Source organism: Babylonia areolata, chromosome 1, assembly GCF_041734735.1.
Source record: "Babylonia areolata isolate BAREFJ2019XMU chromosome 1, ASM4173473v1, whole genome shotgun sequence".
Lineage (NCBI taxonomy): Eukaryota > Metazoa > Mollusca > Gastropoda > Neogastropoda > Buccinidae > Babylonia > Babylonia areolata.
In genome coordinates this window covers 82,726,174-82,741,173 of record NC_134876.1, presented here as the reverse complement: position 1 = coordinate 82,741,173, position 15,000 = coordinate 82,726,174, and the positions used below count along the sequence as shown (strand labels likewise).

Sequence of the window (15,000 nt, the reverse complement as noted above, 5' to 3'; positions counted from 1 at the left end):
ATCATCCATTTCCTCCACGGAAACCTTCCTGCGCATGTTTGGAAAGCTCTTAACATAGTTTGGTCTCTGACCGAAGATAGGAGCTGCATACAAGTATTTGTATTTGTACTTCTTTTTATCACAACAGATTTCTCTGTGTGAAATTCGGGCTGCTCCCCCCAGGGAGAGCGCGTCGCTACACTACAGCGCCACCCCATTTTTTTGTGTTTTTTTTCCTGCGTGCAGTTTTTTTTTCTTTTTCCTATCGAAGTGGATTTTTCGACAGAATTTTGCCAGGAACAACCCTTTTGTTGCCGTGGGTTCTTTTACGTGCGCTAAGTGCATGCTGCACACGGGACCTCGGTTTATCGTCTCATCCGAATGACTAGCGTCATGACCACCACTCAAGGTCTAGTGGGAGGGGAGAAAATATCGGCGGCTGAGCCGTGATTCGAACCAGCGCGCTCAGATTCTCTCGCTTCCTAGGCGGACGCGTTACCTCTAGGCCATTACTCCACAAGTATCCATACCATCATCACATCCTCCCCTCCATCCTCCTCCAGAGAAGCCTTCCTGCGCATCCTGGTGACGGTGGCAGGCCGGCAGATCACGCAGCACCAGAGCCAGAAGCTCCTGGAGAGGATGGGCTTCAAGGAGCGCACCGTCATCCCCTTCAGCGAGTTCTTCGCCCACTTCCGGGACGTCGGTCAGGACTCAGACCACCCCCAGTGGATGGACCCGCTGACCAGGCCTGACCACGTCGTCATGTCCGCCGGACAGGTGCACGCCAACCTGCGGGAGAAGGCCCGGCAGAGGTGGGTAGATGAGGGTGGGGGTGCCGGAGTGAGAGGTAGGGGTGGAGGGGTGGGGTGTGGGAGGTTGTTTGGGGTTGGGTGTTTGAAAGTCGTGTGTGGTGGATGTCGTGTTTTGGGGGTAGTGTGTGTGTGTGTGTGTGTGTGTGTGTGTGTGTGTGTGTGTGTGTGTGTGTGTGTGTGTGTGTGTGTGTGTGTGTGCGCGCGCACGCTCGCTCGCTCGCTCGCGAGTGCATGCATGTGTGTATATACATCCGCATACGTGCGTGTATGTGTGCGTACGTGTGTGAGCAAGCGCGCGCATCCGAGATTTCGTGCAAGACTTTGTTGCGAGGCCACGTGCGTGTCTGTATATGTGTGTGTGCGTACGGACTGGAACTCCGGCACCATGACAGCACTGTGACCGGTGTGCTGCTGTCACACAGGTTCCTGGACCTGGCTGACATGATCCCCCAGATGAACCCCGGCGGGTCAGGCCGGGTCATGAGGTCAGAGTTCAAGCAGATGCTGCAGAAGATGAACTTCTACCTGGACGACAACGAGTTCGAGAAACTCTGGTGCAGGTGTGTGTGTGTGTGTGTGTGTGTGTGTGTGTGTGTGTGTGTCTGTGTGTAGTGTTGTGTTATCTGCGTGCGTATATGTTTGTGCGTGTGTGTATGTTTGTGCGTGCGCGCGTGTGTGTTTGTGTGTGTGCGTGCGTGCGTGTGTGTGTGTGTGTGTGTGTGTGTGTGTGTGTGTATATGTGTGTGTGTGCGCGCGCGCGCGCGCGATGATGATGATGTTGATGTGTGTTTATGTACGTGCGTGCATCCATGCATGTATGTGTGTATAAATCTATATCGCACTTTATATATAAATGTGCACAGTACATGTATTTATATAACACTTTCAAACATCCCAAAGCACTTTCCAGTACTACATCAGTCATACAAAAACCACAGCACACACACACACACACACACACACACACACACACAAGTGTAAGAAACGAGCAAACAAAACATTCAAAAACGGTATCACAGATAAAACCAGAAAAAAAACCCCAACAAAACAACAGGAGCACGAACTTCAAGCATATTAGGCTAACGGCCGCAACTCTGAAGATACGTAATGAATCGATCACAGCGTTCGGAACGGAAGTCTTCAAGGTAATGTGGAGACAACATTGTAAAGGACTGTTACCGTTTCAGGTATGACCCGTCCAACGAAGGTCTAATGGACGGTCGCAAGTTCCTCAACGCACTGGGCATCGAGTGGCGCGGACAGTCCGGCGCTGTCCGAAGACACACCCCAGACTCAGGTAGCTGGACCCACTTCCCTTATATACCTTTAAAAGGGCTTAGATTCCCCCCCCCCCAACCCCCGCCCCCATCTTCCCCATCGTAGCAGCGTTAACTTTGCTTAACGTTAAAAAAAACATGTCCCTTGTCTATGGAATTTTTGGTTGACTTAGCAAAAATTCTTTACACGCAGTAAACTCAGCGCTGCTGAGATCCACACATGCAAGTTGACCCCATTCATTTGAATATTGGTATGACGTATTGACAATATTTCTTCTCATAATGTCACAGAGAACAAAATGTAATAGAATAGCTGACAGTCGGACATACACACAGACAGACAGACTGACTAACAGACAGACAGACCAACGGAAATTTTGTCCCCTCCAAGAACTAGAATACTGGAAACTTGCTCTCGAGACAAAAATTAATAAAGAAAAAATAGAAATATAGAAAAGAAGAAAAAAGAAACACGGAAAAAAAAGATAAAACGTTGATATTCATCGGCAACCTGGTCATTCAACAAACCAGACTTCAATAAATTAGTCTACCATCCAGGCAGCTAATACTGAATCAACTAATCGAAAAAACAAACAAAAAACCCCACTCTCTTGTAGTCACATACGTCCAAGGTTGTACAAAAGTGTTGTTAAACAACCAACCAAAACCAATTCCCAACAACCCCGAAAGTTGTTCACTACAGACACCATTCAGTCAATCACAGAACAACTCAACACCAACCTACTTACCCATCGAACCAAACAGTCTCAAATACAGTGTCACTTTAAAAAAACATAACAAGAGAGGCAAGGCCTTCAAGACTCACTTGCGATACAATAAAAAAATCTAATCGTTAAAATGTGTTCTGTATTTGTTATTATAAAGCTTCGGGTTAAAAGAAAAAGAAAAGAAAAAAGTCCTAACGGCAGATTCGAACTCCGCGTGTACGGGTGAGAAGAAATTTGGTGTCAACTGAAAGTATTTGCAGAGAAAATGGCAATGTTAAAGTTTACCACGTACACACACACACACAGACAACCGAACACCGGGTTAAAACATAGACTCACTTTGTTTACACAAGTGAGTCAGTAAAAAAAAAAAAGAAGAAGAAATTATCTTAACAAATGCATGTTGCCACGTGCGTCCAACGCAGGGCGTGCAGACAGACTGGAAATCCACTCCGGACCAGAAGGTGGGGAGGACGGTAAGTCACGTGCCTCTCTCCCTCCCACACCCCTCCCCACACACATCTCTCCTTTCCCCCACACCCCCCCATTCCTTCCTCCCCCTCTCCGCCCTCCACACCCCCAACCTCCTTGAGCACTTTTTTCCCGTGCACTGCTCAAATAACCACGCTGCATAATGAACTCGTGCTGTTGTTAACTAACAAAGTGTCCAATGCTGAGTGAGAGTGTGTGGCGTTCATGACGTGTGTGTGTGTGTGTGTGTGTGTGTGTGTGTGTGTGTGTGTGTGTGTGTGTGCTGTTTTGGCATTATCTTTGTTTCATTTTTTTTTTTTTCAAATCAAGGACCCGTTCTTAAAGATTGATGAAAAGTAGGATGAGTAAAGTTTTAATATACAATAAAGAGTGGTAACTCTCTCCATGCACAAGTTAAGTGTCTGGGTTGTTCCAATGTACCTTTTATTTACCCGTGTTCTCGCTGAATTGGTGGCAAAAGCTGCAGTGATTTGAAGTTGTGTCCCTTGTACATGGAGAGAGTTGCCTCTTCCCATTATATTTAACTTGTCGTGTCGTTTTCTGGCGCTGTTTTGTTGTTGTTGTTGTGTTTTTGTCGTCGTTGTCTTGCGTTGCGTTGCGTTGTGGTGTGGTGTGTGTTGTTGTGGGGTGGTGTTGTGTTGTTTTGTGTTGTGGTGCGTTGTGTTGTGTTGGTAATTTGTGTGGTGTGGTGTGGTGTGGTGTGATGTTGTGTTGTGGTGCGTTGCGTTGCGTTGTGTTGTGGTGTGGTAATTTGTGTGGTGTTGTGGTGTTGTGTTGTGTGTGTTGTTGTGGTGTGGTGTGGTATGGTGTGGTGTTGTGGTGTGGTGTGGTAATTTGTGTGGTGTTGTGTGGTGTGGTGTTGTGGTGTGGTGTGTGGTGTGGTATTGTGGTGTGATGTGGTGTGGTGTGGTTTTGCGTTGTGTTGTGTTGTGTTGTGGTGTGGTGTGGTGTGTGGTGTGGTGTTGTGGTGTTGTGGTGTGGTGTGGTGTGGTGTGGTGTGGTGTTGTGTTGTGTTGTGTTGTGTTGTGTTGTGTTGTGGTGTGGTAATTTGTGTGATGTTGTGTGGTGTAGTGTGGTATGGTGTGGTGTGGTGTTGTGTTGTGTTGTGGTGTGGTGTGGTGTGGTGTTGTGCTGTGGTGTGGTAATTTGTGTGATGTTGTGTGGTCTGGTGGTGTGGTGTGGTGTGTGGTGTGGTGTTGTGGTGTGGTGTGGTGTTGTGTAGTGTTGTGTTGTGTTGTGTTGTGGTGCGTTGCGTTGCGTTGTGTTGAGTTGTGGTAATTTGTGTGGTGTTGTGGTGTGGTGTGGTGTGGTGTTATGTTGTGGTGTGGTGTTGTGGTGTTATGTTGCGTTGTGTTGTGTTGTGGAAATTTGTGTGGTGTGTTGTGTTGTGTTGTGTTGTGGTGTGTTGTGTTGTGTGGTGTGTTGTGTTGTGTTGTGTTGTGGTGTGGTGTGTTGTGGTGTGGTGTGTTGTGTTGTGTGGTGTGCTGTATTGTGGTGTGTTGTGGTGTGGTGTGTTGTGTTGTATTGTGGTATGTTGTGTTGTGTGGTGTGTTGTGGTGTGGTGTGTTGTGTTGTGGTGTGTTGCGGTATGATGTTTTTTGTTGTGTGTTTTCTATTGTTGTTGTGTTCTGTTGTGGTGTTCTGTTGTGTTGTGTGGTGTGGTGAGGTGTAGTGTAGTGTGTTGTGTTGTGTGGTGTTGTGTTGATGTGATGTGATGTGTTATGTTGTGTTATGGTGTGGTGTAATGTGGCGTGGTGTGATGTAGTGTGGTGTGGTGTGTTTTTTGCCATGCACTGTGCAGCATAGCAATTTACTGCACTGTGCTGTTTTGTATTTTAGGTCTTCTCACTGTGGTGTACTTTTTTTGGACTTTACTGTATAGCACTTTGCATGTTATTGTACAGTCTTCATTAATTTTTCTTTCGTTGCAACAAATTTCTGTGTGTGAATTTCGGATTGCTGTTCTGGGAGAGAGCGCATCGCCAGAGTGCAGCGCCACTTTTCCCTCCCTTTCAAAGATTTTTCGAGAGTCGATTGCCTGAGACAACCCTTTTGTTGTGGGTTCTTTTATGTGCGGTACTTCTGTGTTGCTTCTGTTGCGTTTGTTGTTGCAGATTGGTGTGTGTGTGTGTGTGTGTGTGTGTGTGTGTGTGTGTGTGTGTGTGTGTGTGTGTGTGTGTGGTCTCCTTTCTTTCCCGGTTCACCCTTAGAGAAAATGAAGGCAGGAAAGAAATTAGGGCTTGCTTGTTTCGCTGTTTACGTGTGTGTTCAAAATAACGAAACAAAACAGTATCTTTTAGGATTCTGTTCATTTGTCTATTCATTTATGTAATGGTTATTTTTTCTCATCTATTCATTATTTCATTAATTGATTCATTGAATTTTTCGTTCGTCGATTTTTCTGTTGTCGATCAGAAACAGTTTCGTTCTATTTGCTGTTCTTTAACGATCATTTGAAATGCACAATCTTCTGAAATAATGACAACTCTTTTGTCTGTCTGCTCTCTCTGTCTCTTTCTCTCTGGTGCTGTGGTGGAGTTAAGAGAGGGTATTTCTAGTATTGGGGTGAAGGTGGTGTTCGTGAATTGATTAACAACAAATAAAAGAATAAAAGTGAATCAAAATTTTAAAACAGGGATTGCAAAGTGATGAAAAAAAAAAAAAAAATCCAGATGAAACCTTGCTTCCAAAACTGTTCTTTTCAGCTGTTATTCTTTATTTTCATTATTTTTGCAAACAGAAATACCCTATCTTAATTAATAAATAAAATTATTGATTGATTTTATCTTTTTGGGGGGGCTGGGGGTGGGCGGGGAGTCGCGTTTCTTTGTTCCTTCTGTTCCCTACCCCCTTCTCCCCCATTTAACCTCCTCCTCTCACCTCCCCTTTCCGCTATTTTTTTTATACTGTGCATAAGTCCAAAGAGTTATCACACACACACACACACACACACACACACATATATATATATATATATATATATGACAAATTCATCAGCATTACCGCTCGCCCACTGTGTGATCCCAGCGAGGTCCTCGAGGACCCCACGCCGCAAGGAGCTGGAGCGGAAGCAGCAGTTGGACGTGGAGAGGTGGCTGAAGGACAAGTTCCGGGAGGGCTTCTTCAACATGAGGCAGGCCTTTGATGACAAGGACAAAGACGGCAAGGGCGTGGTGAGTCATCCGCGCTTCTTTAACTGAAGGTCAGGAGGGCGGGGTGGGGTGGGTGTGTGTGACGACGATACGGACACAGTGCTTCTTCAACATAAGGTCGATGGGCATTGGGGGGAGGGTGGTGGTGGTGGTGGTGGGGTGTGTGTGTGTGTGATGACGATACGGACACAGTGATTCTTCAACATAAGGTCGGTGGGGATGGGGAGTAGGGGGGGGGACGGAGGGGGGGGGGGTGTGTGTGACGACGATACGGACACAGTGATTCTTCAACATAAGGTCGATGGGGATGGGGTGGAGGGAGGGGGGGGGGGGGGTGACGGCGATACGGACACAGTGCTTCTTCAACATAAGGTCGATGGGGATTGGGGGGATGGAGGGAGGGGTGTGTGTGTGTGTGACGACGATACGGGCACAGTGATTCTTCAACATAAGGTCGATGGGGATGGGGTGGAAGGGGGGGGGGGGTGATTACGCTACGGGCACAGTGCTTCTTCAACATAAGGTCGATGGGGATTGGGGGGAGGGAGGGAGGGGGGGGGTGATGACGATACGGGCACAGTGCTTCTTCAACATAAGGTCGATGGGGATGGGGAGGAGGGAGGGGGGGGTGACGGCGATACGGACACAGTGCTTCTTCAACATAAGGTCGGTGGGGATTGGGGGGATGGAGGGAGGGGTGTGTGTGTGTGATGACGATACGGACACAGTGCTTCTTCAACATAAGGTCGGTGGGGATGGGGAGTAGGGGGGGGGGGGCGTGGGAGGGGGGGGGGTGATGACGATACGGACACAGTGATTCTTCAACATAAGGTCGATGGGGATGGGGAGTAGGGGGGGGTGGGGGTGGGAGGGGGGGGGTGATGACGATACGGACACAGTGATTCTTCAACATAAGGCCGATGGGGATGGGGAGTAGGGTGGGGTGGGGGGGGGGACGGGGGTGGGGGTGGTGTGACGATGATACGGACACAGTGCTTCTTCAACAAAAGGTCGATGGGGATGGGAGGTTCGTGGAGGGGGGGGGGGGATGACGATGATACGGACACCGACAACAAGTGTATCGTGAGTGATCCGTTATTTTTCTTACTTTCTTTGGCATTAGGCAGGCTTTTAAGGACAGGGACACAGTAAGGGCATTTGAATGATCTGTCACTTCAGTTCCTGAACGTGGTGAGAGGAGTGGGCTTTCTGTTGGCATTTCAATTTTAGATGCAGACCACTGTGTGGTACTATCAGTTGTGATGTCACTTTGTGTCCTTTAACTCTCTTCATACGAACGGCGAAAGAGACGACGTTAACAGCGTTTCACCCCAATTACCATCATCAAAATATTGCAATCGGAAGGCTCTTATACTGAAGAGATAAATGTTGACAAAGAAAACCACAATTCTGACGACGGAAGCTAAAGGTTGGGTCATTCAGACACCCACTGGACATCCGAGGGGTCTGTGTAGAGGAGAAGAGAGGACTGGCCGTACTGAGTGAGTTAACGAGCTGAATAGCTTTGCTTTGATGATCTTAAACATGGACATCCGTGGTACTGGAAACAATACATCGCCTTTTGATGCTGCCTTTTCCCATTGATGAGATGTACCGAGCCGGCTTTTTGTAGTTCTTGATACTGTTAAACAGAAAGAAATTGTGGGAAAGATATCACACTGATTCTTCATTATGATTGAATGATTCTGACCCTTCAGCAGAATTCGATAGTCTTGATCACTTTTTTTTGTTTGACTGTGGAATGAGCATTGCTGTTTCTTACCTCCCCCATCCTCTACACGACAAGCATTGATTATTAACGTTGATACAGAATCTGATATTCAAATTAGAAAACAACAACAACAACAAGAACTCGATTGGCTACCAACCAACCAACCAGCCAACCAACCAACATCCCCCCCAAACAAAATAAACAAATACACCAATGCCAAAAACCACACTCACTTCTTCTTCGGACAGGTGTTTACCAGAAACACTACAACCACTGTTTTTGTTTGTGTGATAGACTGACAAATAGTAAAGAGTGGTAACTCTCTCCGTTCACAAGGTACACAACTTCAAGTCAATGTTTATGCTACCGATCCAGAGCCTGGGCGTTGGGTTACGCTGCCGGTCAGGCATCTGCTTAGCGTATATGGATTTGTCCGAACGTAGTGACGCCTCCTTGAGTAACTGAAACTGAAACTCATCCAGCTAGCACACAGGTAAATAAAAGGTACACTGGAATTTTTTTTTTTTTCTCTCTACTTTTCTTCTTTTTTTGAAACCAACCCCCCTCCACATCTCACGACTGTTTCCCTCCCACCAGGTGAGTTTTGACGACTTCCTGGAGGTGCTGGCGGAGTTCGGGCTGAAGATGGAGAAGCCGCTCCTGGGGGCCTTCCTGTCGCGGTGCTCCGTGAGGGCAATGGGCAAGGGGGTGCCCTACCGGGAGTTCCTGCACCGCTTCCAGGACAGGAGTGAGACAGGCATGGTGCACAACGTCCTCACCGACGTCAAGCACAGGTACCGTGCCGCTGGGTGGTGGTGATGGTGTTGTTGGTGGTGGTGGTGATGTTGGTGATGGTGGTGTTGGTGGTGGTGGTGTTGGTGGTGTTGGTGTTGGTGGTGTTGGTGTTGTTGGTGATGGTGTTGGTGTTTGTGGTGTTGGTGTTGGTGTTGTTGTTGTTGGTGGTGGTGGTGATCTTGGTGATGGTGGTGTTGGTGTTGGTGATGGTGTTGGTGTTGGTGGTGGTGGTGATGTTGGTGGTGGTGTTGGTGTTGGTGTTGGTGGTGGTATTAGTGGTGTTGGTGGTGGTGGTGGTGTTTGTGGTGATGGTGATGGTGGTGATGGTGGTGATGGTGGTGTTGGTGTTGGTGTTGGTGTTGGTGTTTGTGGTGATGGTGATGGTGGTGTTGTTGTTGTTGTTGTTGGTGGTGGTGGTGATGTTGGTGATGGTGGTGTTGTTGTTGGTGTTGTTGTTGTTGTTGTTGTTGTTGGTGTTGGTGGTGGTGGTGATGTTGGTGATGGTGGTGCTGTTGTTGTTGGTGGTGTTGGTGTTGGTGTTGGTGGTGGTGGTGATGATGGTGGTGTTGGTGTTGGTGGTGGTATTGATGGTGTTGGTGTTGGTGGTGGTGGTGTTTGTGGTGATGGTGGTGGTGGTGGTGTCGGTGTTGTTGTTGTTGGTGGTGGTGTTGGTGTTGGTGTTGGTATTGGTGGTGTTGGTGGTGGTGGTGGTGTTTGTGGTGATGGTGATGGTGGTGGTGGTGGTGATGGTGTTGTTGTTGTTGGTGTTGTTGTTGTTGGTGGTGGTGGTGATGTTGGTGATGGTGGTGTTGTTGTTGGTGTTGTTGTTGTTGTTGTTGGTGGTGGTGGTGGTGATGTTGGTGATGGTGGTGTTGTTGTTGGTGTTGTTGTTGTTGTTGGTGGTGGTGTTGGTGGTGGTGGTGGTGTTGGTGATGGTGGTGTTGGTGTTGGTGGTGGTGTTGGTGTTTGTGGTGATGGTGGTGGTGATGTTGTTGTTGTTGTTGGTGTTGTTATTGTTGGTGGTGGTGGTGATGTTGGTGATGGTGGTGTTGGTGTTCGTGATGGTGTTGGTGTTGGTGTTGGTGTTGTTGTTGTTGGTGGTGGTGATGGTGTTGGTGTTGGTGTTGGTGGTGGTATTGGTGGTGTTGGTGTTGGTGTTGGTGGTGTTTGTGGTGATGGTGGTGGTGTTGGTGTCGGTGTTGTTGTTGTTGGTGGTGGTGGTGATGGTGTTGGTGTTGGTATTGGTGGTGTTGGTGGTGTTGGTGTCGGTGTTGTTGTTGTTGTTGGTGGTGATGGTGGTGGTGTTGGTGTTAGTGGTGGTGTTGTTGTTGTTGTTGGTGGTGGTGGTGATCTTGGTGATGGTGGTGTTGGTGTTGGTGATGGTGTTGGTGTTGGTGGTGGTGGTGATGTTGGTGTTGGTGTTGGTGGTGTTGGTGTTGGTGATGGTGTTGGTGTTGGTGTTGGTGTTGGTGTTGGTGGTGGTGGTGGTGGTGTTGGTGGTGGTGATGGTGGTGGAGATGGTGGTGGTGGTGGTGATGGTGGTGATATTGATGATGTTGATGATAATAGTAGGGTGATGGTGATGGTGATGATTATGATAAGGGTGATGGTAATGGTGATAATGATAAAAATGACGATGATGGTGACAGCAATATTGGTAACAAAAATAATCATTGTCCGTCCGTCTGTCTCTGTCTGTATGTGTCTGTGTCTTTCTACGTTTTCTATCCCTTTCCTGTTGTGTCACTGTCTGTGTCATACCGTCTCTCTCTTTCTTTTTCTGTCGCACACGAGTGTACCTGTGTATAATACGTGACTTCATACTTAGGAAAAATAACTAGTTCGATTACAGTTTCTCAGAGATTCTGTGGATCTATACATATATATATATATATTCTCTCTCTCTCTCTCTCTCTCTCTCTCTCTCTCTCTCTCTCTCACACACACACACCATTTACACACACACATACACACACACAGAGTTGCGAGCACACCAACACACACACACACACACACACACACACACACACACACACACTACCACATCACACTTACCTCTCAACCCCTTGTCCTTATCCCGCCTCGCCTACACACCTCTACCAACCCCCCCCCACCACCACCACCCCCCCCACACACCAACCCACACCCACCCACACTGACCTGTAGTGGTGATGTTCACAGGTTCAACAACCGCCCAGGCACCGAGGGGGGAGACTCCACGCTGAGCGCTATGGAGAGTCAGCTGGTCAACATGTTTCAGCGGGACTTCCTGGCCCTGCTCGGCATGTTCAAGTCAGTAGTCTGTCTGTCTGTCTGTCTGTCTGTCCGCTGGTTGACAAGTAGCAAAGAGGGGAAACGGGCGCAATACACACACACACACACACACACACACACACACACATATATATATATATATATATATATGTATATAGATCTGTAGATCTATATGTATGTATATAAATACACACACACACGCACACACACACACACACATACACACACACACACACATATATATATATATATATATATATATATATACACAATAGTCAGTCGCGTCCGACAATGACCATCAGAACAACAGGGGAGGGAACTGCTGTCCTAACTTTCTGGGCCGGCATTTGATTATAGTGGATGGAGAGTGTCTTGCCCAAGTTGATCCCCACCCTCTCGGCCAAGACGGTTTTAGGACAGTCGTCGTTGGGATGGTTCTCAAAGGCCAACTAGCCCCATAGCCGAATAGTTAAAGCGTTGAACTTTCAATCTGAAGGTCCCAGGTTCGAATCTCGGTAACGGCGCCTGGTGGGTAAAGGTGTGGATATTTTTACGATCTCCCAGGTCAACATATGTGCAGACCTGCCTGTGCCTGACCTCCCCCCCTCCCCCGCCCCCTTCGTGTGTATACGCTCGCAGAAGACCAGATACGCACGTTATAGATCCCGTAATCCATGTCAGCGTTCGGTGGTTATGGCAGCAAGAACTTACCCAGCATGCACACCTGCGAAAACGGAGTATGGCTGCATGCATGGTGGGGTAAATATAGAAAAGCGGTCATACACGTAAAATTGTACATGTCTGTCTATGTGTATGTGTGCGTGCCTGTAATCTGATTGAATGACACAGGAAGCAAATGATGAACGCCCAATGACAGCCGTCAGTCGGCTCTACCCAGGTAGGCAGCCTGTTGTGTAAATGACCCCGAGTTTGTAAAGCGCTCAGAGCTTGGTCTCCGACTGAGGATAGTATCCATATCATCATCATCATCTTCATCACCATAACTCTCTCCTTTCACAAGGTACTCAACTTCAAGTCAATGCTACTTCCTCAATAAAGAAAGTGCCTAGGTTTATTCCAGTGTACCTTTTATCTTCCCGTGTGCTGGCTGAATCGGTAGCATCAGCAGCATCGACTTGAAGTTGTGTCCCTTGTGAATTGAAAGAGTTAGCACTCTTTACTATTTGTTCATGAATCGTTGTCCGGCCTCATTGTTTCGTCTGTCTGTTGATTTTGTGTTTATTGGTTTGTTTGTCTGTTAATCTTTGTTTATTTCTCCGCTCCTTTGTTCGTTCGCTTATCTATCTGTTAATTATTAAATCTATTTCATTCATTCATGCAATATTTTGTTTAGTTATCCATGTTTTTGTTCATCTTTATTTATCTATTTACTTGTTTATTTGTGCATTCATGTTATAAATTCATGTTTGTTAACAATTCATTCATTTAAGTATTGAATAATTTATTGATTTACTTATCTATTCATTTGTTTTGTTGTGTGTTTATTTGTCAGTGAGTTGGCTAACTTCTTTATTTTGTTTGTTTGTTACTGTTGTTGGTGGTGGTGGTGGCTGTTTTAAAGGTATTTGCTTATGTACAAAAGCTTGGAACAGCATTAAAAATATTTTTTTTGGATAGAAAACTCGGAAATAATTGTCTCACAAAAGTAACACAGGTTATCCACTGACCCAAAAAAGAGATACAAATATACTTTCTGTCTGCTGTACATCGTTTTTTTAATTTTTTTTAATTGCTTTTTCATGTAAAAAAAAGTTTTAGTTTATTTATCTATTGTCTGTTCATGTGAGATGATGATATCAGACTGAAAATAAATGATATTACTATTATTATTATTGTATTATTATCATTATTATTGTCTGCTGTACAGAAAGCTGGACCGACTGGGAACGGATGCGGTGAGTCAGGAGGAGTTCCGCGCGGCCATTGAGAGCCGCTTCAACCTGGAGCTGTCGGACCAACAGTTCGAATCCTTCCTGGACCAAGTGCCTTTGGATGAGGATGGAAACGTGCTGTATGCCCGCTTCATGCAGCAGTTTGATACCAGGTAAGTGTGTGTGTGTGTGTGTGTGTGTGTGTGTTTGCACGCGCGCGCGTGTATGTGTGTGTGTGTGTGTGTGTGTGTGTGTGTGTGTGTGTGTGAACGCGAACAAATGTACAGACCTTATCTTTGGCTAACCATTCCTTATTGCATACTCATGCGTCAGTCTTGTTAAAACCACAGAGCCAAAGATAGGGAACATTGCAGTGAGAGTTCAAGGGCACTAACTACAATTCTGTACCATCGAAAGGGAAATTCCCAATTACTTACCCCTGTGATGCTTTCGATTTTAAAAAAAATATAATTTTTTTTTAAAGAAAAAGAAAAGAAAAAAAAGAAGAAAAAAAAAGAACACACACACACACACACACACACACACACAAAGAAGAAAGAAAGAAACGATTTTTTTTTCTAACTGAATGAATGCAGTATTATATTCCGATTACAGTCTCCTACACAAGATAACGATGGCGATCCCCGGGATCAAATCATTCTCACTAAGTGCACACCGACATGACGCTATTATCGTGAATTGTCTTCTTGTCTTTAGATGAACTGTGTTTTATTTCCAAACAAAATACAACCTTCTTTATTGAAATTCCCCCCCGAATTTTTTTTTCGTTTAACAAAAAATAATCAGATCAAATGTCACAAAAATCAACCCAAAGCATACTGAGCAATTATGTGTGACACTCGTTGTAAATATCATCTGAAAGATGGGTAAAATGAAAGATTCTCGATATTTACCGTTCTGATTTATTTTGTTTTTTAATTAAGAAGAAAAAGGTTAACCATACAGCATGCGTTGAGTAAGCACATACTTTATTATTCCCCTTTCAAATCAAGTTGCTTATGGCCCAGCCAAGCGAAAAAGGGCCACTCTCAGGTCTGAAAATCTGTGAGTTTGCAACCAGTCAGAGATAGACCTAAACAATGTTACAAGGTTGATTAACAAAACGTTAAAACGACTAACTCAGCAACACCAAGTATTGCTCAGCCCACGTGATCAGGTAAATAATTGCAATGATCGGGTAGATACTTACCATTAAAGTCGGAAATAAAATTTGTAACTCTTACATATGCGAACATAGTCCCCCAAAATAAGAAGGCTAATAACAACATAAAGAATGAGCGCTTTAGCTGGCAAAGAAAGAGCTCAGTACAGGCACAAAAACCCAAACAGTTTCACGGACGCATCACATGTATGGATGTGCAGGGAAAATCGAAACTAAGGTCACGATCTGAACATATGAAAAGACAGTGTTTTTTTTGTAACATTATTTTCGCCTTTTTTCATAATTCATTTCTTTATAGATCTATGATGGATGAGTTGTTGTGAGGATAACGACCTCATTGCTATAGCGATCAATTCAGGTTTGTGATTTCGTGACAAGACTGAATACTCTCCCTTTCATTGCAATTGTTACATTCTGACGTCGCCAAGGTCAGCGGTGATATAAAACAGATGACATTATGTGAAATATATCACACAGGACAAAAAGAAAACAACATGCGATTTAGTTTCCTCTACATATCTCCTCCAGTTCCTCTATGATATGGATAGCACTTTTCCATGCAGAATTTCAACCAACGACGGTTTCAGTACATAATGCTTTTTCAAGCTTGCACTAATTCTACCTTTCAAGTCATTCTGACCGTTTGGTTGATTAGTTTTTTGTGTTTTACTTTGTATACAT

At 45.6% G+C, this 15,000-nt stretch overlaps 1 protein-coding gene across 2 annotated transcripts in view; it reads left to right on the top strand.

Moving 5' to 3' along the window:
• LOC143288336 (EF-hand calcium-binding domain-containing protein 6-like) overlaps positions 1-15,000 on the top strand; it is a 63,226-nt gene that overhangs the window by 30,227 nt on the left and 17,999 nt on the right. Inside the window, exons 5-12 of one of the 2 annotated variants that reach the window (XM_076596712.1) lie at positions 543-794; positions 1,217-1,354; positions 1,982-2,091; positions 3,225-3,275; positions 6,319-6,464; positions 8,773-8,969; positions 11,152-11,262; positions 13,133-13,309. In XM_076596712.1, the coding sequence (XP_076452827.1) occupies positions 543-794; positions 1,217-1,354; positions 1,982-2,091; positions 3,225-3,275; positions 6,319-6,464; positions 8,773-8,969; positions 11,152-11,262; positions 13,133-13,309 (1,182 nt within the window). The remainder of the gene's footprint in view (positions 1-542; positions 795-1,216; positions 1,355-1,981; positions 2,092-3,224; positions 3,276-6,318; positions 6,465-8,772; positions 8,970-11,151; positions 11,263-13,132; positions 13,310-15,000) is intronic. The other variant, XM_076596721.1, reaches the window with a different exon arrangement.